Raw genomic sequence first — 24,145 nt, forward strand, 5'->3', positions numbered from 1 at the left:
GCACCATACCTTCACCTCCCTTAAATGTGCAAACGCTGCCCACCATGCTCGGTGGGCGGGGGTTGTGCACATTTAAGGGAGGTGGAGATATGCTGCCGACAGCTTCTGATGAATTGGCTGGGTGCAACGAAATGCGTCAAGCGGGCAGCTACGTTTTTTGGTATGCTGCTGTAATTCTGGATATTTTTAATGTGCTTTAAATAAATTTTCACTTTACTATTTTAAACCGGATTCCTTGATTCTCTACTATTTGTGTCTACTAAGGAAATGGATGGGATGGCGGTGGATGTGTAGCACACTGAAGCATGTAGATGTCAAGTAAATGCTCCCACTAAAATCTTTGTGCTGAACTTTGATATTGGGTTGAATTCACCCGACCCTTAACTTTAACAAGGGCCCATTCCCTGAACTAGCCACACAGCCCCACTGCATGATGGAACCTCCACTGACAGTAGGTAGCAGGTGTTTTTCTTGGAATGCGGCGTTTTTCTTCCTCCATGCAAAGCGCTTTTTGTTATTACCACATAACTACATTTTTGTCTTATCAGTCCAAAGTACTTTGTTCCAAAATGACTGTGGCTTGTCTAAATGAGCTTTTGCATACAACAAGCGACTGTGTGGTGTGAGTGCAGAAAGGGCTTCTTTCTCATCATCCTGCCATACAGATGTTCTTTGTGCAAATTCCGCTGAATTGTAGAACGATGTACAGATACACCATCTGCAGCAAGATGTTCTTGCAGGTCTTTGGAGGTGATCTTTGAGTTGTCTGTAACCATTCTCACAATCCTCTGTATATGCCGCTCCTGTATTTTTCTTGGCCTTCAGACCTGGGTTTTACAGCAACTGTGCCTGTGGCCTTTCATTTCCTGATTATAATCCTTACAGTTGAAACTGACAGTTTAAACCTAGGAGATAGCTTTTGGTAGCCTTCCCCTAAACCATGATACTGAACAATCTTTGTTTTCAGATCTTTTGAAAGTTGCTTTGATGATCCCATGCTATCACTCTTCAGAGGAGAGTCAAACAGAAGCACAACTGCAATTGGCCACCTTAAATACCTTTTCTCATGGTTGGACACACCTACCTATGAAGGTCAAGGATTAACGAGATAATCCATCCAATTTGGTGTTGCCAGTAATCAGTATTGAGCAGTTACATGCATTCAAATTAACAAAATTACAAGGGTACCCAGATTTTTGCACAGCCAGTTTTTCACATTTGATTTAATTTCAAACTGAATACTGCTTCACTAAAAATCTTTGTTCAGAAAACACACCAGTACTCAAATGTTCCTGGGAAATGAAAGACATACTACTATCTTTTTACTGTAAGTGGAGTAAATTATTATGCAGGTTGAGAGGGGTTCCCAAACTTTTTCATATGACTGTATCTGTTATCTTGTTGATCAATTGTTTGAAATAAGATAAACCTTAATATCTCTGGACTAGAATGTCTTTATATCACTGCAACACTAAACGTTTTTTGCTTCTTTTAAAGCAAAGGAATTGGGGAATAAAATTAAATGCAGGCAGGGGCACTAGTTAGGTGCAATCCAAGACAACCGCTTCTTGAGGTTGCTCCTCACCCACATGACCTAGTCTTTCAATAATCCTCCCACATTAGCATTAAGAGGGCAAGTGACATTGCACGATATTTCCTAACACTTGGGGACCCCACTATATGGCACATCAGAGATGCAAATGGGAGCAAACGGGCAGAGTAGTCCAGATAGGAGTGTCCCGGCCATGCTAACTAGGCCTCAGGACCCGGACCCAGCACCAATGTCTTCCCAATATGACTCCTTATTCACACTCAGCTCTGAACTGGAGCCCACACCACAACCACACCTATGCAAAGGTGATTCAGCTGTCCTTGACTCATTTAAAACTTGACTGCAGCAGGAGCTGGGGACTACTGCCACATCTATAACCAGCATTTCAAAGCAACTGCACAACCTAGGACAGCACATCGATCTATTTGAATATAAGGTAGGTCGCTGCAGTCTTATATGCCCATGAACAAGACATACCTTCAAGAGCAGCTGCAGGAAGCACTCAGTAAGACCGAGGATGCGACAATCCATCACGCAGAAATAATCTGTGAATCTGTGGCATTCTGGAATCACACACAGACTTACCAGCCATTGGCAAAAGTATCTGTTCAGCTTTATTGCCAAACTTGGCAGGTTATTGGCCAGAATGCAATCTTATACACAGCACTCTTAGACCTCAGAGGCCTCATAAGTGTTAGTAGTGTTTTGGCGGAGGAAAGGAGGAGGTGATATCACTCCAACTTGCAGTGCAGCAGTTAAAAGTGACTGACGTTTATCAGAGCACTAGTCACATTACTTGGGGCACCTGGGAAACTGACAATATGTCTAGCCCCATGTCAGATTTCAAAATGAAATATTAAAAAAATCTGTTTTCTCTTTTGAAAAACAGATTTCAGTGCAGTGAACTGATGGTTTCTTTTGTGCCCAGTACTAACCCTTGGATTTTGTCAGTAAAATTCTGGGAGTTCTGTATGTGATGCTCTGTATTTCCAACCAACGGGGCTAGGATGTTGGCTAGGTATTTTGCCACATTGTAGGTCACAGAGTTAATGCAGCTGACAATAGGTCTGAAAGGGCCCCCCTTTAAACACCACATCCCTATCTGCTTTAAACCCAGCAACACACTGAGGCAGCAACTGGTTCACCCAAAAGACCCAACCCCAAAGCACAAGAAGAGTAACATTGTGTATGCAGTGCAGTGAGGAGTGCTCTGATTTATGGGGAAACCAAACAACAGTAACACCAGTGTATGGTGCAGCACAAAAGAGCCAGCTCCTCTGGTTAGAACTCAGCCATGTACCTACATCTAAAGGAAACACGTAGACTGCCAAATCCACATTCTAGACCGGGAGAGCGACTGGTTCAAAAGAGATGTTAAAGAAGCCATATATGTTAAAACTGAAAAACCAAGTCTGAATAGAGGCGGGGGGTGCGACATCTATTGTCTGCCACATACAATGCTGTTTTGGCACCTCTCCCTGGAAGGTTTAATAACACATCAAAGCTCCAATCTTGCTAAAACTATCAATACCTAACTTCATGACATCATTGTGGATTATGATAAACAGATTATGATGATTGGAGCAACATTCAATAGAGTCTCACATTGCACATCAGGTGCTGTTGGTAGAACTAAAACCACAAATCCTTAAGTTTTCCTTATTTAGTAGGTTACAGGGTGATTCCATCGAACTTGTTAAGCACCCAGACGTAGAGAAACAATATCAATGACATTTTAATACGAGAGAAACATTAAAATTGTACATAATCATGTCCATGTTTACTGTATTCATACATCATTAACGTACAGATTGGTCACAATTTTTCACAAAAAGAAAATCAGTGGCATAAATAAATTTTCTATATTCTTTACAAAATCATGTCTTTTTTTTTTTTTTAAAATGTTACATATAAGGCACATTAGAATGTATATTTATATAAAATAAAGTTCAGAGTAAAAAAAGGAATTGAAGAGCTAGAAAATCTCGATTTGTGCTTTAAATGTATGAAACTTCTTCTTTTGGTACCTTTGACATCCATGATTCATATTCATTCAAATCTGGTCAAATAAAAAGCAGTTACTTCTCCCCAGTAGCACTTAGTGGTAAATGGAAGTGCGGTCACAAATTCAAGTGTAACCACCACATTGTCCAATTATTACAGTTATGAGCTGAGGAGGGGGGAGTGGCTTAACCAAGTCCTAATATGTTAAAATGATTGCTTTTTCCATGTATTGCTCGACTATAAATAACACTAAAAATGCTGTATGTTTGTATAACAAATGTAAAAATTGTTAATGCTGAACACGTTGTGCAATTATATGAGATATTTTAAAAAAGGCTCCCTTAGCACAGTTTTCTACACTGCGTATGCAATGATACGTGCCGCCAGGTGCATTTAAAAAAAGGTAATAGGACTTTTAAAAAATATAACACTCTCACGAGGAAAAACATCTTCAATTTGAAAACGTGTTTTTAGTGGGGTGTTCCGGTCAAAGATCTGTCACTTTATTCTCTAGTGCTGCGGCAATTTGCTGTAGTCGATATGCTAACTGCATGCGCTGTGCTGCAGGATCCTCCTCCAGAGCATTTATTATCTAAAAATGAGAATAAAGGAATATGGTCACGAGACATTTATGGCGTCACACTACTGAACGGTTCAGGCAGTAAAGCAGGGAAAAAGTGTATATAAGCATTGGGCGGTATCTCACTGAATCAGAGCTGTCACCACATTGGAAGAGGGAAATTAAGTGCGGAGAACAGAATGTCAAAAGAGGGGAAAAAATGGACATTTTTGTAAATCTGTTTAGACTTTAGGGTGAAAACACATGGAGCTACAAGTAGCAGCTACTTGTTGTGACTACAAAATGCAAAAGATGTACCATGCTGTATAGACAATACAGAGAATTGCCTCTGCTAAAAAACACACATAGGGGGAAATTCACAAAAGTGGAGGAAGCATTTGGTGTAAAAGTGGTGTAAATAAAATCTCCATATACACAAACAAAAATCTGCCAAAATATTGACTCAACCGCCGTTTTTTATATTCTGGTGAAAGAAAGAACAATTTACAGACACTTTTGTGATGTGAGTAGCATCTTCTCCCCTACCTCTTTCTGTTGGAGTTCCTCAAGGCTCTGTCCTGGGACCATTACTATTCTCCCTCTATACTTCCTCCCTTGGCAAATTAATAAATTCTTATGGTTTCCACTACCACCTCTATGCTGACGATACTCAGATCTATCTCTCATCTCCTGATCTCAACCCAGAACTCCTAACTCGCGTCTCCTCCTGCCTGTCCGCTATCTCTACCTGGATGTCACAACGCTACCTTAAATTAAACCTCTCTAAAACTGAAATGGTTCTCTTTCCTCCAACTAACACCAGTAGCATCCCCGAAGTATCCATCATAGTTAACAATTCCACTATCACCCCCTCTCCCCAGGCCCGGTGCCTTGGGGTTATCCTAGATTCTGCCCTTTCATTCACTCCTCATATCCAGTCACTTATTAAATCTTGTCACTTCCACCTAAAGAACATATCCAAAATACGATCATTTATCACCCAAGACGCTGCCAAAATTCTTATTCACTCTCTCATCATATCGCGTCTAGACTACTGTAACTCTCTTTTAATTGGCCTCCCCCTCCAGAGACTGTCACCTCTCCAGTCCATAATGAACACTGCTGCGAGGCTCATACACCTCAGCAACCGCTCCTCCTCTGCCTCGCCATTCTGTCAATCCCTGCACTGGCTTCCGTTACCTTTCAGAATCAAATTCAAATTAATGACACTGACTTTCAAAGCACTTCATAACTCTGCCCCACCCTACATCTCTGAACTCATCTCTATATATTCACCCACTCGCTTACTACGCTCCTCTACTGACCTGCTACTCAACTCTTCTCTCATTACCTCCTCACATGCTCGCATTCAAGACTTTGCAAGGGCTGCACCCCTCCTCTGGAACGCTCTCCCACGGTCTGTCCGACTTTCTCCCAACCTTTCTACTTTCAAGAAATCTCTGAAAACGCACTTCTTTCGAGAAGCCTACCCTCACTCTGCTTAACTACCAAACGCAATACCACATTTCTCACCCACTCAATTCGATCTTGCCCACTCCCACACCTTGTGTATTACTCCCTTCCCTTTAGACTGTATGCCTATGCATAGGGCCTTCCTCACCTTTTTGTACCTGTATTGATTGTGATGTTTGTTACTCCATATATTCTATGTATGTAATTCATGTGATGTAGTTGTATAATCACATTTACTTTACAGTGCTACGCAATATGTTGGCGCTATATAAATACATGTTAATAATAATAATAATAATATGTCGATAAAACGAGGACAACAACATTTTTAACAACATTTTCTTCCGACATTTTTTAAAATAGAGTAAAGGTCAGTGTAACACTTCCACCTGTGTCAACTCTGATTTGTTTCAGCCAATCTCCATTCACCCCACTTTTTGGTTCAGTATGGGAGACAATTAGCATATTCATGAGGATTAGCAGCCTATTGTTAGGGTACAAGTCCTGTTTTTCTGTGTAATCAGAAATGAACAACAGGTTTATAAACAAGAAAAACTGTTTATATTTTTTTATATATAAAACTGGTTTATTTCCATCATAAAATAGGTGACAAAATATGTTTTTATCTTACATTTGCATTATTTTGCTATTATTTGCTAAATTAACAGGGCAATGTTAGCATTTACAGTATTTAAAGGTGAAGTAAAGCCACCTTGTTAGGTGCCCTCCCCCCACATCATGCTCAGAACTGCAGAGCTGCCCAGCAGTGTTGTACCCTCTTTTAACTGTGTCCCTTCTGTTCCCAGCATCCACCTTGCTGATCATACACACTGGCAGCTAAACTGGGATCTTGGGCTACTGGGCATGTTCCTACATGAGATAAATAATAGGAATGGATATGTGATAAAGTGTGTGTTCTGCCATATTGGCCTGTCAAAGTGGCAGGGAATCTCTTCTCTGAAGTACAAGGCAGATGTACATCTGAGAGGCACTTAATGACAGACTGACAGGTTTAGGAAGAGCTAAAGACAAATTCAGAAAAAAAAGCCGGGAAAATGTTGTTTGAAATGTCGTGTGAAAGACAAAATCTGGAAATTGTTCTGTTTAAAAGGCAAATTCACAGAAGCAGAGATAGAGTTTTGGCTGGAAATACAACTATTTTATCAGTACTTTTATTTTGTTTCAATATCACCACTGTGTGAATTCCCCCAGTGTTTTAGCATAGTCAACTGTCACTATTGTCTATTTTGTAGCCGTGACAAGTAGCAGCTACTAGTAGCTCTGTGTGTCTTTACCCTTATAGGAACACACACAGCAGCTTTAGATGCAGAAAAACATATAGTTAATGTTCCTTTAATATCAAAAGGAGTTTTTCACCACTATATGTTTAATATCTCAATATATAATGTCTGTATATCTGAGTAAAGGTGAATTTACAGATATTCTTCAGTGGTAATGAATGTTAAAGCGTGTGTGAAATACTTTGATTTAAAAATGCAATTATAACAGAAAGCAGGGTAAAAGAACACACAGCAACTTGTGAACAGACAAAAAAAACAAAAAAAACAACAGATGACTTACCTCATCATAGTATTTATTTGTATATTGATATAGCTGATGTAGTGCTACAAGGGTATTTAATGACTCTGTGTGAGCCTGGGGTTAAAAAAAATAGAAAGCATGAGACTGAGCTGTACAGAAACATCATCTGATCAAGAAAACACTGCATGGTCCTAAAACACTAAAGCATTGACAGCTTTTTTACAACAAAAACAAAACACAGGGGATATGAAAGCAGCCTAAGGCTAAATGAATCATAAGTACATTATAATGGAAGCACGACTGAGCTAGCCAAAATTGTTCCAGACAATACAGGTATAGGATCCGTAGTCTGGAAACCCTTTCCAAATTTTTAAAAATTATTTCCTTTCTCTCTGTAATAATAAAACAGTACTTAGTACTTGATCCAAACTACGATATAATTAATCCTTATTGGAAGTAAAACCAGCATTTTTGGTTTATTTAATGTTTACACGATTCTCTAGTAGACTTAAGGTCAGTGGTGTAACTAGATTCTATGGGGCCCAACAGCAAATCCAATATATTAATAAGTTGGCCTAGCCCACCAAGATAAATTAAAATTCTCATTAATTAGGACCTCCACTCCCGCCCCCTCGGGGGGAATGGAGGGTGATATCACTCCAACTTGCAGGGCAGCAGTAAAGAGTGACTGAAGAGCACATGACTGGGGGCACCTGGGAAATGGACAATATGTCTAGCCCCATGTCAGATTTCAAAATGAAAAAATCTGTTTGCTCTTTTGAAAAACAGATTTCAGTGCAGATTTCTGCTAGAGCACCACTATTAACTGATGCATTTAAAAAAAAAACGTTTTCCAGTGACAGAATCCCTTTTAGTCAGCAATACAAACAGAAGACACAGTAAGTATTGGTACTTACCCTTGAAATTTCTGCTAAATGCGTATTCATATCCTGGTCGCTAACTTGTACCATCTGGCGGATTCCTTTGTAATAGCTAAGAAAAAAACAAAACCATAATTAATCACGCAGAGTAATGCAGTCAAAAGTCAATTCTGGGGTATTTCACAAGCAATCTGTCCATTAGGGCTCAACGTTTTCCTTTTTTCCAAAGAATGCAGCCATTAAGCTTTAGCTTACCTCCGTTCTGACCTTAAATGAGCAAGTGGGATGAACAATATTTATTTGCTTATCAAGCATTGCATTCCCCGTTTACTCTGTGCAAACTAATTGCACAATGGACATGTACCAAGATTTAAAGGATAAGCAAGCCTTTTTTTTTATTAAAAATCCCCCAATTACTCTACACAGCTCTTAGAATAAGCAGCTCTTTGAGGTCTTCACAGTCTTCACACTAGACCAGAAAGTAATGAAAAGGGCTGAAGTTCAGCTGCTTGTGATGGAGAAACAGCATATGACTAAACGGAAGAAGAAAGGTATTTTATTCTAGGGGGCTACTCTTTTTCATGCTTGTGTTGTTCCCCAGCTGTTTTATATTTATATGTGGCAGTGGCGTAATCCTACAAATGCTTTATATCTATTTTCCACTTACTCTTCCACCATTTTTTTGTAAGTTGAGATCTCTTTTGCATACAATAGCTTGTTGCTTGGAGATTCCTAGATGAGACACAAAGAAGAGAAAATAAGAACATATACTGTGAACAGATGGATGCTATTATATCAACACCATTCCTTTTTATTTTCAGAACATAAACACTGAATATATAAAAGCTGTCATTCATTCAGGTTGGGATCTATAATACTTAGTGATAAGTCAAAATCAACTGGCCGTGAGTAATCTTGAAACGTCTCATCACTTATCCAATTGGTTTGAAATAAAGAAGCAATACATAAAGTTTACATGCTTTGTAGAAAAATGGCCTTCACTGCTAGATACTGTACAAATATTAAATGCACACAGTATCCCTGCATTAACTGCCAGTTACATCCAAGGATTAATACAATTTAAACAGATCATCTGGTCCCAGTCCAGAAATTTTCCAACTGTCACCTCAGGGTTCATACTTAAAGGGATGCTTCATCTTTATGTTAACTTTTAGTGGGTTACTTTCTCGCCTTCAATTTTTTTTTTAAAAAAAAGGTTTTTTATTTGTCTTCTTCTGACTGTTTCCAGATTTCAAATGGGGGTCATTGACACCATTAAAAAATAAATACTATTGTTATTTCTACTTTTTATTAGTCATCTTTCTATTCAGGTTCTCCCCTATTCATATTCTAGTCTTTTATTCAAATCAATGCATGTTGGTTAGAGTAAACCGGACCCTAGCAATCAGATTGCTAAAAGGGCAACCTGGAGAGCTGCTGCTGCGCAACAACCTTTTTCACCTATCCATGGGCATAATTTTTGAGTCGAAACTTGGTATAAAATTAAGCTCTATAACGACTATAAATAACCAATGAAAACCCCATTGTATCAATATCACTCTCTATAGTACACTTATATGGGCAAATAACCCATATTTAGTGGTTGAATTATGATGCATATGATATAAGGGTTCATGCAACTGATGCATATCAAAGCTTCTAGTGGTCACAGGCACCTCCATGTGAGCTTCTGAACAATGCACCTCATTGCACATAGGCTCTGCATTGTCGCTGCAGGTAGATGACTCTGCAGATCAGGAAGGTGATATTATATTCAATAATAATAAATAAATATGTATGCTAGGATACTACACTCAATTTCACAGCACATATTCACTTTGATATTGTTTAACTACCCTATGTGGTCTTGAACAAGTGAGCCAATTAGCTTCCAAGTTATTTTCAGTCAAACAAACAAGGGCATTATCGATGTAGGGTTACTTTCCCTAACTCCATGTTTGGCTTTGAACCCCCAAAAAGAGAATAGTGACTAACAAAGTATGTTGCAGTACACCTCAGTGTAGACATATTGTAGAAGAAAGAAAATACGCTATTAATAAAATGGAAACAACGAAATATCACCCACTCTGCTAAGCTTGTGCTCTGTCCTGCTGCAGGCATCCATGAAAGTCTGTGCGATGACTGACAGGGAAGCATCTACTACTTGATGAACATGCACATCAAAAATGAAGTGTGGATTTTTCAGTATATTCACCCAAAACCTTAGTGATAAACTGCAAATAATAAATAGTAATGTTTAAGTCACAAGATTCAAACAGAAATATTTTAATAGCAATCTAAACAACATGCTCCACAGATTTAGTCTTTTGGAAACTGGCACAGCATCAGCCTGTAAATGAAGTTCTCACTAATGCCGATATCTAACACAGGAAACCTGGTGGTTTAATGACCAGTATTGTTAATGAGGGCCAGTGATAGAACAGCTATTGCAAAAGTTCTGCAAAATTCCTAGAGAATTTATATCATGCACAGCTATAATTTAAAATTACACCGAAACTCTTTCTGGCATCTTGTACAGGTATGAAATCAGTTATCCGGAAACCCATTATCCAGAAAGTTCTGAATTACAGAAAGGCCGTCTCCCATAGATTCCATTTTATACAAATAATTAAATTTTAAAAATGATTTCCTTTTTCTCTGTAATAATAAAACATTACCTTGTACTTGATCCAAACTAATATATAATTATTGCAAGCCTATTGGGTTTATATAAGTTAGAACAAGGTGGTTTTTTTAATCACTTTGTTAAAAGTAATTCCAAATATGTATGTATGTATGTTTGATTGTATGTATATGTATATATTTTACATCTCTCTATACAAAAGAACATAACATTACTTTCCTATAATCTAAACTTTATGGAAATCAATGCCCTTATATAAACAAAGATAAATGGAGGGCACTCTAGTTTGATGAAAACTAGTAGATTAGAATAAGATGCATAAAGCCCCAAAACACCCCAATAATGTAGTTCAAATGCAATATTTTACTGTTGTGGGCTTGCACACTCAAAAAAAATATTTAGATTATTTTTTCTGAGTGTGCAAGCCCACAAAAGTAAAACACTGCCATTATTGCCTTAATGATGATGATGTTTTATCATCTTGCCTACAAGACTTGTCATAATACCAAAAATGGCAAGTTAAAGGTCATACCTGTTTGTTTTCCATATGTGGACTGTGTCTTCGTCTTTGATTTCATATTTTTCGGCTTGCTCATCAAGGAAATCAAAGAAGTATTTCACAGCTGGTGGTACCACTTGATTAGAATTAAGGACACTCTGAAAGAAGTTATCTACAAATTGCTGGAGTGTACCCTATTGGAAACAAAAAGATCATAGTAACTATTGTCAGAAAAACAACCCCAAGCTTCAGCTTCACTTTCACATATAGAGGAGACTGTTTTGTAAAAGAACTTGGATAAGGATTTATTGATGACAGTTTAAATTATTTTCTGTAGGCATTCGATGCATTTTATACACTAGCACAATGCCATAAAGCAATGGTTATGTTTTTTTGTCCCCCAACCACTGCTCTTCATCTCCCTTCTTAAAGGACAAGTCATTTTGTCTGTGCCAATGTGTTGAAACAGAGTGTATATAATCTCTTACTTTAGATCCTAGGCCCATGCTGCTGCTCCATCATATGTGCAGACACCCCAGGTTCCTCTCCAGTTTCCTGGATGCCATGCATGAATAGTAGAGTAAAAATCAGAATGTTAAAGTCCCAATTTTTACTCTACTGCACGTGAGCTATCCACAAGGGCATCTTTGAGGCTGCCCAAGAGCCGCCCACTTTGCTCGCTTACCTTTCCTGTGTGGGGGTCCAGGGGAGGCCGCAACGCTAGTGTGGAGAGGTGTAGAGCCCCTGGCTATCCAGGACAATGAAGATAATCTATGGGGCATCGGGAAATGATGGCAGGAGTAAAGGAATAGTACCCCAAGAGGTATATTTTTCAGTGGACAGGAGCACTGGTCAAGGGTCTAAGGCTAGTGATTATATTCCCTGGGTTGTGCCTAACACTTGGGCATCCCCAATGAGCATCTCTTTTCTTGTCCTTTAAGGCTTCCGTATGGATTTTAGCTTTATTAACATGAGATACAAGACTCTTTTAAGATGATTAGTCCTGAGAAAATGTAAATCAGTCAGAAAAGAAGAGCGGTTTGAAAAAAAAACAGAACAGTACAGAATATGGAAAGGCATCTGGATAATAGGTTAAATATAACAGATCCAATACCAGACCAAACCCATCTAAGATACATTGTTATCTCCATTTGCGCTATTCAAGTTCACCTACAGCATTAATAAGCATGGCAGACTTTGGATAGGTTATGGTAGCAGTTTACTTGGGGATATCTGGAGTAAAGATTCAAAATAATTCATACTGTATGTACCCAAAGTTAATATCTTACCTTCACAGAAAGTAGCCTAGTTAGATATATTTCTGTTATTGCTTTGGTTCTTTCCTTTTCTTTCATACTTCCTCTCTTTGATTTGCCTTCATCCACCTCATCAGCTGGACGGACAAGGTGCCATGCTTTATTTTCATCCTCTAACAGTTCATGTCCTAGAGAAAAGGGGTAAAAAAATGTCACACATCTTGTTTTCAAGCAGCTGATGTTTTATTTATTACTGGTTAACAATATAACTTTGTATTCTTACGTTCTCCTGGAATGTCTTGGTGATTTTGCTCTTGTTGTTGAGAAATCCCCATTCTGGACAGAATAAGTGTGGCATTATCCCTGATCTATATAAATAAAATAAAATACTGGTGTATAGCTTTGTTTACTTCAGTAAACACATTACTCATGTATAAATAGACAATCCAACCAAACTGCTCTAGCTATATGCAGTGGTACTGCTGCTAGAAAAACACATGCAAGGGCACATATGGTACCTGCATTTTCCTAACCGTTCTAGGGAAAAATATTTCTTCAAATCTACCGGACTTTCCTCTGGAATGTCTAAATGATATTACAGATGTTTGTGTGACACTTCTGACTTCAAGTTGCCTTAAAGTTAACAGACAGTAAATAAATTATATGCTGTCCTCACATTCCTGTTGCCGTTAATCACATAATTCCTGTTTTAAATAACCAACTTAGTTTCCTTGCACTCTGCAATATGAAGTATAAAATAATATGACGCAGCAGTCCTATGAATAGATACAGTGAATACTATAATAGAAATTATTTGATGCAATTTTCAGTCAATATGCATTGGCAAGAAGTCATATCACGGTAATGAAAGGGAACTTACATTGTAGTGCATGAGTGTATTATATTGTTTCGACCTCCCTTCTTTCTGTGATGTTAAATCCAGATCAGAGAGTATTTGTGCAGTAGACCCTGGCCTCCATTCTGGGAAAACATTAAAGTTATAGTATTATTATTAACAAAACACATTTATCAGGTGACAGCATACTTTACAGCACTGTACAATAGAAGGGTGTACATGTGGCACATATAACCAGCCAATAACAAAAACACGTTACTTAAATGTACAAGAAATATAATGTGTTGCTGGTCCCATGTTGTTCACTGTCCTTTGATGCAAATAATCCACAGAACTAAATTCAGCCTTTTTAAAGAGAATTGCTGACTGGTTGCTACTGGTAAATTTCTATGTGCAATTGAGAACCTATGGTTGTATATTAGCCCTAAGGTCATTATAATCATAACTGGCAAATCTGTATTTTATAAGTCCAGATGCGAAAATCGAGTCCCAGGATTGAGTTTCCCCCAATGTCCAGCAACTTCTTTTAAGGCCCTCCTCTGCCCATAGAAATAACTTCACAGAAAAAGAGGTTTTCTGTGAAGTTAAATCTGTATTTTATGCCTTACGCCAATCCCCACTTATTTCTATGAAAAATGTATTTGGATATTATGTCTGGGTCTAAATATGTCTGCAAATATTTGTATAAACCCTGAAAGACACGGACATTTACACTGAATGTAAGTGCTAAAATGTTTTGGTACTATGAGACAGTAAGTAATAGCAGACCCTACAATCATAGATTTGCAAGGAAGCCCTAGTTTGTGAAACACTGCATTAGTGTTCTCCAGACTCTGCATATTCACACAGTAGAAATAAAGGTCATCTGTTGCCAGAATATTTAACGCAATAGAAGGAATGGTTAATCTGCTCCTCCAAGAATAGCCTATTTGCCTTTGAGGAAACCAGTTTCAAAGATACCTTTTACCTCGTAACACTGCTTACCCAGAGCCAAACTATCAGCCTTAGGCCGTAGGGAATAAGGAATGTTCCTGTAAACCTGGTCAACAATCTTCTCCTTTACTTGGGTGATAGTGTCACAGTTCAGCACTTTTACTGGTACTGGTTCTGCACCTTCCTCTTGTACAATTACATTGACTGTCTGCAAAGAAGAAATAACAGGTTAGTGTTTTCTAACTGTTTACTCAAGAAACCCAGGTAAAGTATGTGATATAGCTTTATGAACCACAAATTAAAATAACTGTGCATCTCATTTTTAATTTCATTGCCTAATGTAGGATGTAGAATGTTTACCGTGTTAAAGGGGATCATAGTACCCCATCCTATAATAAAGATAGGAATCTTGCCAAAAAAAAAAAAAAGATGGAAATAGGTTCTGTCTGTAGTAATAAGTCAAATCAACTGGACTTGCTGTATTTTTCTTGAAGACGTTTCACCAGTCATCCGACTGGCTTTCTCAATTCAGAATAACACAGCAAGTCCAGCTGATTTGACTTATTACTACAGATATACCATGACCTGGATAAATGAGAATCTTCACAGAAATAGGTTCTGCTTATTGGCTGGACTCAAAACAAACTTTACTTTACTCAGACTCTAGGTAGGAAGGCATAGTAACCAATATAATAAGATGCACAAACACAGTTACATCTGTGACAAAAAAAAAAGGGGGAGGGGGCTCTCAAGATAATGAAAATAAATCACTCTTCATTGTATGGAAATATAACACTAAATAACTAAAAAATCAGTTTTAAAAAATCTGTACAGTTTCTGAAATACGCAAGTTACTATTCACTATCCCCTAAACTATCTGACTTTCTACATGCAGCTTCATGTTGGGGTTGGTTATTTTCAAAGACAGTGGGGAAGCAGAACAGCTGTATATTAGACATTTACTATCCACACCAAAAATTACATTTGTGCATTAGCTAGGCTGATACTTTGTGGGTCAACGTTTTGATATGTAACAATTACTGAAAATGTTTAATAGAGATAACATTTCTATTTGTTCATAAGAGTGCTGCACATAAAAAAGACTTTGAGTGTGTTTTTTATGTGCAGCTAAATTACCAAGCAATCCACTTACCAACTGTGTGTACTCAACATCATCCCCTAGCAATCCGGTATCATTGAGTGTGTATTTGGCTTTAGCCTGCACAGCATCAACTGGGCCCTTTTCCACTTGGTGTTTGATTGCTTTGAAGAGTTTGTATAAAGGCTCGCCAACAGTGTCCTGCATTTGGAATCAAGAATTAGAAAATAGCCTAAAGGGATCTAGGGAAAAAAAATCAGGTTTCGACATCTTGAAACTTTTTCCAATGGAAATTTTCCTTTTAAGTTACAATGCCCAAGTGATTTACTAGAATATATCGCTAACCACAAATAAAATATTCTCACATAATTAAATGAGACAAGCCATCTGCCAAAACTATGTACTCCATGGAAATAAAATGACATTATCCCTGAAAGCTGAAAAGCTACCCATATTATCCATTACTTACCTTCAAATACTGGTACAAACATATGGACATCCAATTTGAAAGCATCCGTTCCACAACAGTTTCTGACCTGTGGAAAAGATCAAAAATGATTTGAGATTGAAATGCAAAATATCCTTTATGCCAGTTTGCTTGTCATGTTATGGTATGAAAAACAGATATTTATAAAATGATCAAAATCGTTGTGGCTGACTAATGGCATAAAATATAATGTTAATCAATTCCTGTTACTCTGACAATATAAAAGAGTAACAGGCACAGAAGGTAAAGAACAATAGAAAATAAATACTGTCCAGCCGTGCAGTGGCCAGAAATTAAACAAAAACTCTAAATGGGCCAAAATAAACTTATCGAAGCCACCATGAACATCTGAAGAAGAAGACTGACATTTAAACTCCGAAATTTGGGGGTTGTGGAAGCACTCTTAAGGCTAAATCAAAGTATATTTAAGTATACTTACAATGCACTTCCCTGGTCCCCTGTCTCATAAGCAATTCAGTATAAATGCAAGTGCATGTGACATTTAAACTCCTACTGTGACACGGCAAAAAAATCTGAGCAACCTTCCAGCACAAAAATGTAATTCAATCCTTTTGGCATAACGTCTTACTATTTATTTTGCTCGCAAAGAACAAAATTCATATTATATAGAAAATTTGGATGAAACCGAATGGACAAAAATCAGTATGTATTTAAAAGGCTTGAATGTTACTGTACTTTATGCTGATTTTTCATTAAATTTGCCTTACCTTCGAAGGAGAAGCTTGGGGTTCTTGGCTACATATTGGTCCAGCAACTCCATTAATAATGCTCTCATTATATCAGTGTAATATTCCAGCTTTCCATGCAAAGCCACCGTTAACAGGGAGGCTAAATAGAGCTTTTCTCTGGCAGAGAAGTCCTTTTGGCTTTCTAGAGTGTGAATGAACTGGATGAAAGAAGGAAGGGACATTAGTACTGTATAAAGCTCAGTCTAGAATAGATCATGCAATGCCTTTTGCTCAGGTACAAAATTCTAACAAATGCATATAGTACAGACGTAGAGAATAGTAGGTACAGTTAGTTAAAAAGAAGGCTAGCAGAAACACTGACCTGTAAATACTTTTTGAACATATGTTTGCTATATAATATATTATTTTGAAAATGCTTGATTTTTTTTAGTTCATAATTTCTTGATAATTTGGACACTGGTATGGGAGACTGTTTAATCTGGTCTATCTTTACATTACCACAGCAGATCAAGATTACCAGTACATGCATCCTTTTGAACAAAATACTTACTTACTAACCATTAATAAGAATCAAAGCTTCTAAACAATAAGCTGATGCACACCACTTAGGTGTCAATTTAGTTTGGGCACATTCGGCTCTAACAGAAGTCATCTTGCTTGTTGCAGTCAGAGATTCTAAAAGACAATGAGACCATAAGGGCCATCACAAATTTAGCAGCCTGTATATTGGAGCTATTTGAACCACTTTTTCAGTAAGCCCAAGATGAAGGTGGACACTTGAAAATGAAAAGTAAATATTAAGCAGTTGACACTATTAGAGGTAACAGAATGCATAAAGTACATGTACATTATCTGTACACTTTGAATCGAGGTAGAAGTTATTTAACCCTTTCCATGTCATAGATTGAAGAACCTACGACTGAAAGGATTCATGCGCTCATGGCTACAAGCCCTATACAGTCTCAAGAGTAATGAAACAAGGTAAATGCTAGCAATGAGCCCTTACTTACAATTGTAAGGAAAGATTTACTGTTGAGAAGATTAGAAAATTGGTTTAGAGCTACTTCTACAGTTTGCCGTCTGGCTTCTGGGATATCCAGCTTTCCAGTTATCATCACATCTTTTTCCCCATCTTTGGATGACAAGAAGAACACCCTGTCTGTGTATGTTTTGTAATCTAGGAAAGGGATACCGGCTTCACTGAGGTCACTGGTTTGATCTTCCATCTCAATCATTAGTTCTGCAACACACAACAAAATTGAACTTCATTTAGTACACATCCTTTTTACTTCTCAATAAGCATATCACGCTAACATTACATTTAACTTTCTATTTAAAAAATCAACAATTCTAATTTAAAATATTTAGTACTCAATGAGCTAGTCATTTCCTTACCAGGATAAGTAAAAATATAAAAGGACGAAACAAGAAAGTAACAAGGGCAAGCAGTGGTGAATTAATGACATATCTACTGTCTCAATGACATGACCACTGCTAGGACCTGCCTTCTTCTCCCAGCAGGTACCTCGATTGGACCCAGCAGCGTAATAAAATAGAAATAAGCATTTAAAAAGCTAGATGGACCCCTGATCGCACTGGGCCCCTAGTTTAGTCTGTGGATTAATTTAAAGGGTCAGTTAACAGGTAAAAACTTTATGCATTATAACTGGCTGTCCAGCTACATAAAATAAGATTTCTTGGTAGGAACAGTCCTGTTTTGTATAAGAAATATATGTAAGCAAAAATGTATACAAGCAATTAACAGCATTAAAAACATTTTTACTATGCCTTCTTAAACCAGACAAGATTATCTGTTATCTGCTGCAAATAGAAGTCCTACAGCTCTGCATGGTGCTGCATGGCTGCCTCCGCTGCTAGGAACTAAAGATGCCATAAATAAAGATCCACTCATTTGGCAAGGTAGTAGTTGGGGAGGGCCCAGACACAGGCAGATAAACTGCCGACTTGATCTGAAGGGACCAGGTAAGCAGCTTAAATATGACCCAGTGTGGGAATAGAAAAGAAAAGGGATGGAGAAGGCCATATTTCATTTAAATGTAAACAATGAGTTTCATATGTTGCGGTTACTGGCCCTTTACATTGCTTAAGGAAACATGTTGAAAAGAAGTTGCACAACTTTAATAACATTCAAAATGAATATACTTCCCTAGTACATTATAGAAGGTATTAAATGTTTGTTTGCAATTTGAATCCCAACCCCCATATAAAAAAAATCAACATCACAGCAAACTCCACACATGTATGCACTGAAGTACCTGTAAATTCCCTCTTGCATCGCTCTCTCACACTCTCTTCCAAGCCATCGAGTTGCAGTTTGACTTTTTCATACTCGCGCTCTGCTTGTTGACTTTTCCGCCTTGATAAGCAATAAAAAAAGAATGAGCAACATATCAAAACGCAAGAGCATCTGGCAAACTAAAATTGGAACAGTGGCAATATGAGGTTAGAGGAGAGTAAAATGTATGAATTTAGATCTAGGATGTCAAATCTGTGGCTTTTTGATAGTTGCTGAAGTCTGTTAGTAGCCCTTGCCAACGGAATCACTGACATTAGAATTTCAAAAGCTAAAGCGATAAGGACATGTTCCTATAAAAATCATAGGAATGTGTCAGTATCAAGTAAATGCTGCACCCGGAATAGTTCACCTGAAAGCCCACCTCAAACTTGCGTTAACTCAACCCTGACACTGCTAAATGATCTTCAGAGCCATTTTAGTGACGCTGTGCTGGGGAAAATGCAATCCTTCCATAGGCTTATTGCGAATGAAAACAGGAATTCAGCCTATGGAAGGATCGATCCGCCCCCCAGCCCAGCGCCACTGAAGCAACCCAGAAGATCCGTTAGTAGTGTCAGTGGGTCGTGGGACTGGGGCGGCTTTGAGGGGAGCTTTGAGGTGAACTATTTCGGGTGCAGCATTTACTTGATACTGACATGTATAGGAATGTGTCAGTATCACTTTAAAAAGAGACAAAACTGAGAGAAAGAAAATAAATTGCCGATTAGGTTAAGGTTATATTGATTATCTTCATTTGCAACAAATTAAAGCGAATATGAATGTTTCCTTTTTTATTTGCAAGTTCCATTACAATTAGATCACAATAATTACATAAATGTTATATATCATACAATTTAAGATAAAAAAAAGTAAGGAAAAAATAAAATAAAACCCCCAAAAAGCATTTAAAACATTATTCACCAATCAGGCAATTTTTCCATATTGCATTAAAAGCCACAGGTTAACACCTTCCCTCATAAGCCTTTTTAAATAGTTGCCCTCTTCACCAACTCTAACCATTGCATTTTAACCAGAGATGATGCCTGCATCCAATACAATATTGTTTCGAGCATAGTACAGAACTATTTTAAGAAGTATTCCCTTACTTAAAGAACGGGTATCAGAATTTATTGTCCCTAATAGGCACACCTCCAGAACAAACCTCACTGTAATTTACTCAGATATATAGGTGACTACTTCCTTCCAATATGCCTCCTCTTATAGCATTTCCAAACTAGGTGATAAAATCTGCAATACCCATCCTACATCAGGGCAAACATCTCTAGATGGATACATCCTAGCCAATATTTGCAGTGAATAATAATATTGATGTATTTTAAATTACATAATTTATCAGTAATGGAGATTAATCCCCTATGTATCAAATTAATAAATAATTAAAACAAATTGCAAATTGTCTCAGAATATCACCCACTACATCATACTACAATTTAACACAAGTCATCACGGTATGCACTGGGTTTCGTATAATAATTCAATTAATATGTGGTTTTCGGGCGTCAAATCCGTCCAATTTGGGGGTTTTTTTTCACAATTTTATCAAGTTTTTTCCCATGCCACATTTTTCAGAGTTAATTTATTGATAAATACGGTAAGTTTGGTCAAAGTTGTTTTAAGAAAATACTGAGAAATATTTGGATTTTAGTTAATAAGTCTCAGAAACCATCACTTCGCTATGGAATGTGGGGAGAGCATGCATGAAAAGGTGAGCCTAAAGGTGGCCATACATGTACCAATAGCGACTGTATGAAACAATATTCAGTGTGTGTATGGTGGGATATGAGGCAACTGATTTCAGCAAAAGCTTTGGATAACGGTCGTCTCATCGATTGGACATGATGAAAAGCTTTTAGTGGGTGCCTTTGAAGGCCAAACATTAATGCTGAATTGTCAGATACAACTGACAATTTAGCTCTTAAAGGAACAGTAACATCAAAAAATAAAAGCAGCAGCTTGTTTATATGACCTATAGTAGTGTTTCTGAAGCAAACATCAGTTTTATCAGTGCAGGGCAACACTATGATATTTTCATTACTTTAAAACACTCATTTTTTTGGTGTTACTGTTCCTTTAATGTTAGTACAGAAAATAAACGCTTTAGGTGTATGACCAACTTAAGGGGGTTGAAAAAGATTCTTAAAGATATTATGGTTTCCATTCATTCCTATGCATGTAAAAAAATAATACATTTATATTTATTAGTGAAGTTTGTATGCATGGGGATGTGTGTTATATTTCCACTTTTAAAATAGGACTGGGTTATTTATATCAAACTTGCTAGCTGGATAGCAACAGGGTACCACAGTTCTGTGAATTGCCCATCATGAAATTCTACCAGATAGCTTACCTGTAAAAGTAAACTGCAATTCCAATGATAAGAAGCATTGGAATGAGAACAACCGGAATAATAATGTGAAGAGGAATAGCAGGGGATTGTCCATATTCAACTTTTCCCAGGACCCATTCACGCTTCCCAAATTTTACCTATAGATAAAAAAAAAAGTGAGAAAGTTATAGTATATCACCAACACTCAAGACTTTTTGTGAAATTCATCATGTTAATATATGTTGTGTTACTTGCCATTTCCCTAAATGCATACCTCTGTGACTTTATATCTGGATCAACCAAAAACATGGCCGTTGCTTGTATTGTATTGAGTAAGTTTTCAGCTATAGCCTGGCCAGTCAGCAGTGACTTTTCTGAAGGATGTTTAGAGCCAAAATGAGAGCGAGGCAGATCTTATCGAGGAAGAAGAGAAGTAAGAAAAGCATGGACTCTGCACAGAACTAATGAGAGACAGCTTGCAATCTCTCCTGTGAGTGTTCCTGCTATGTTTCAGGATGGAGCTAGGGGTTTCACCTGTAGAACATTTACCCATATAGGGAATCCCATAGTCAAGAGTGCAGGGAGTGAGTTAACCCTTACCATTCAGCCATCATAGTGAATAGGACTAGTGCAGCCGCCTGAGGTATTGCTAGGGAAGTAATCCTTGTGGGATAGCACTTCAGCCCTGTAGTTTGCTGTCAGCATGTTCCCTGTATCCAGACTGTGGATTACCCATCAGCATCCATGACACGTGCAGTGGATCAACTCAGGAATTTAGGAAGCCTTCTCATACACCAGCATTCCAAGCTCAGTGTGGATGCTGTCAGACTGCTTCCCTGTATCTGCTCTGCCTCACAGGATATATTTCTCTTTACCTACTACTGGTAGTTGGTGAGACATTTACTTTACACACCCGTCCTGCATCAATTTGGTGTTGTAGCACATATCTCTAATTGTACAACTTTGGTATATTCCATAGTGTGCACACTCACCATTCTTAAAGTGACAACGGACATATTCAGAGATGGGCTGATACTTCTTTTACTGTCTAACATTCATTGTGTTATTATTTCACTTTTATTGCATCACCTATATATTTCATTGCTTACATTACAAATTACTGCATATCCACCTATTGTGTGGTTTATTGTCTGCTACATTGGGTATCAAAATCACTGCCACTGCAGTTCCCAGGGAGTTGTGTGCCCACCAATATCTGGTTTTAGCCCTGGGTGGAGGCTTTGCATATTGGCAAAAGAGTCTTCTTGTTCTGGCTATAGGTATAATGGAAATAACTCTACATACAAAACAGAAGTGCCAAGTTGCTTTAGTGCTAGCTGCTAAGCTAACTAATTAGTCCCATTCACTGCATGCACAGTTGGAGACAGATTTGTTATATATGGAATACAATATTAGGTATACATGAAAGCTTTACGTACTATGAACTCTGGTAAGTTATTAGCGGTGTCTCTTTTTTGACGTCTCTTTGGTGGAGGTTGTTCTTCCGGGGGGACACAGTACAAGTCAGTAGATGTAAGAGTGTTTATCTTGCAGATGCCTTCACCCACAAATGCTTCAGCCTCTTCAATTGTCATTGCAGCACTGAGATTATAACCCTTAAGAAAAAAAAATAAGAGCTCAGTTTAAAAAAAACACCACAAAAAGTAGCCATTTTATAAATAATGTTTACCAACTTTTAGACCATTCTAATCATGCTTTATGGGTTGCATATACAGTGCTTATAAAGCTGGTGAAAACTACAAAGAGCTCAGTGTAAAATACACCACTAATAAAGTAATGATTTTATAAATAATGCTCACCAATGTTTACACTATTGCAATTATGCTCTGTGGGTTGCATATACAGTACTTCTAAAGCTGGTGGGGACTACATAAATCCTAGTTAAAGCAACACAATGCAGAAAATAAGAGTGTCAGTAATGTGGACAGCCAGAAGGGTCAGTGTACATTTCATAGATGGGTATAGTTGATGGCCTATTATTCAGTATTCATTTATGACTTGGCCTGTAGGCTGACAAAAGGGCACCCAAGAACACAAACTTAAATATCTTTAAAACCACAAAGGCTTAAAGCAGAAGGAAATCTACAGAGGAAGGTTATTGCAAGTGATGGGCGAATTTATTCGCCAGGCATGGATTTGTAGCGAATTTACACATTTCGCCGCCTGCTGCAAAAATTTGCTGCGACAAAACAGTTGCTTGTGTAGGAAAGGCATGCATCAAAATCATTTTGACGCCCATTGACTTCAATGCGTTTCTCAAATTTTTCACAATTTTTTTTCGGAAATGTTTTGGCGAATCAAAATAGATTCACCCATCACTAGTTATTGCCAATAGATTAGCCACTGTAGTGCAAGCTAGAACACTATATTTAGTCTGTAGCATGATTTACAATACTTGAGTAAACAGCTCTAGAAGCTCTGTTTGTTTTGGATAGCAGCTGCCATATTAGCTTGGTGTACAAATAAATACTTTCATCAATTTGCAAATAACAAATGTGTGTATTTCATGAGTTTACGGTATGACACCAATCACAATGGTTTCGGGGAGGTGTGCTAACCAATCCCTTCCTCAGGTATAAATTGGTGTCAAACCATGTACCTACTACGCTCAAGTCAATCTATTCCAAATTATTATTTTAAACCATAACATGGTGGTTCTTTGCAATACATTTTAAATGAGTATTACTGGTGCATGAAAACAAAATTCCTATATAAAAGTTTGTATTCCACTACAGAAGGAGCTGCTTTTTACAATAAAACATTGGGAGAAAATCCTTTGGATGTATATTTCTGTTCAGAATGGAGATCTTCAATTCAGAAGTAGTACCATCAGCTACTGCAATACATTGGGAAGAAGTCAATTATAAACTAACATCCTCTGAAATTCAAAGCATAATTAATTATTGACAGTTGGAGGGGTTAGCAGTAAAGAAAATTCCAACATAGGCAGTGTTTGATGCATAACACTATTTTGGGGTGTGCAGAA

At 37.6% G+C, this 24,145-nt stretch overlaps 1 protein-coding gene across 14 annotated transcripts in view; it reads right to left on the bottom strand.

The window, feature by feature from the left end:
* Window positions 1-3,269: 3,269 nt before the first annotated feature.
* Window positions 3,270-24,145, bottom strand: part of plxnb2.S (plexin B2 S homeolog) — a 106,984-nt gene continuing 86,108 nt past the window's right edge. For all 14 annotated transcript variants that reach the window (XM_041588522.1, XM_041588521.1, XM_041588524.1 and 11 more), the window contains 17 exons: window positions 22,578-22,754; window positions 21,160-21,296; window positions 18,772-18,872; window positions 17,506-17,735; window positions 16,514-16,692; window positions 15,768-15,834; window positions 15,353-15,499; window positions 14,251-14,407; window positions 13,291-13,391; window positions 12,694-12,778; window positions 12,444-12,598; window positions 11,188-11,348; window positions 10,098-10,245; window positions 8,679-8,743; window positions 8,048-8,123; window positions 7,170-7,244; window positions 3,270-4,148 (listed from right to left, as the gene is read on the bottom strand). In XM_041588522.1, the coding sequence (XP_041444456.1) occupies window positions 4,044-4,148; window positions 7,170-7,244; window positions 8,048-8,123; window positions 8,679-8,743; window positions 10,098-10,245; window positions 11,188-11,348; window positions 12,444-12,598; window positions 12,694-12,778; window positions 13,291-13,391; window positions 14,251-14,407; window positions 15,353-15,499; window positions 15,768-15,834; window positions 16,514-16,692; window positions 17,506-17,735; window positions 18,772-18,872; window positions 21,160-21,296; window positions 22,578-22,754 (2,166 nt within the window). In that variant the 3' untranslated portion in view covers window positions 3,270-4,043. The remainder of the gene's footprint in view (window positions 4,149-7,169; window positions 7,245-8,047; window positions 8,124-8,678; window positions 8,744-10,097; window positions 10,246-11,187; window positions 11,349-12,443; window positions 12,599-12,693; window positions 12,779-13,290; window positions 13,392-14,250; window positions 14,408-15,352; window positions 15,500-15,767; window positions 15,835-16,513; window positions 16,693-17,505; window positions 17,736-18,771; window positions 18,873-21,159; window positions 21,297-22,577; window positions 22,755-24,145) is intronic.

The sequence above is a fragment of the Xenopus laevis genome, chromosome 3S (assembly GCF_017654675.1).
Source record: "Xenopus laevis strain J_2021 chromosome 3S, Xenopus_laevis_v10.1, whole genome shotgun sequence".
Classification (NCBI taxonomy): Eukaryota; Metazoa; Chordata; class Amphibia; order Anura; family Pipidae; genus Xenopus; species Xenopus laevis.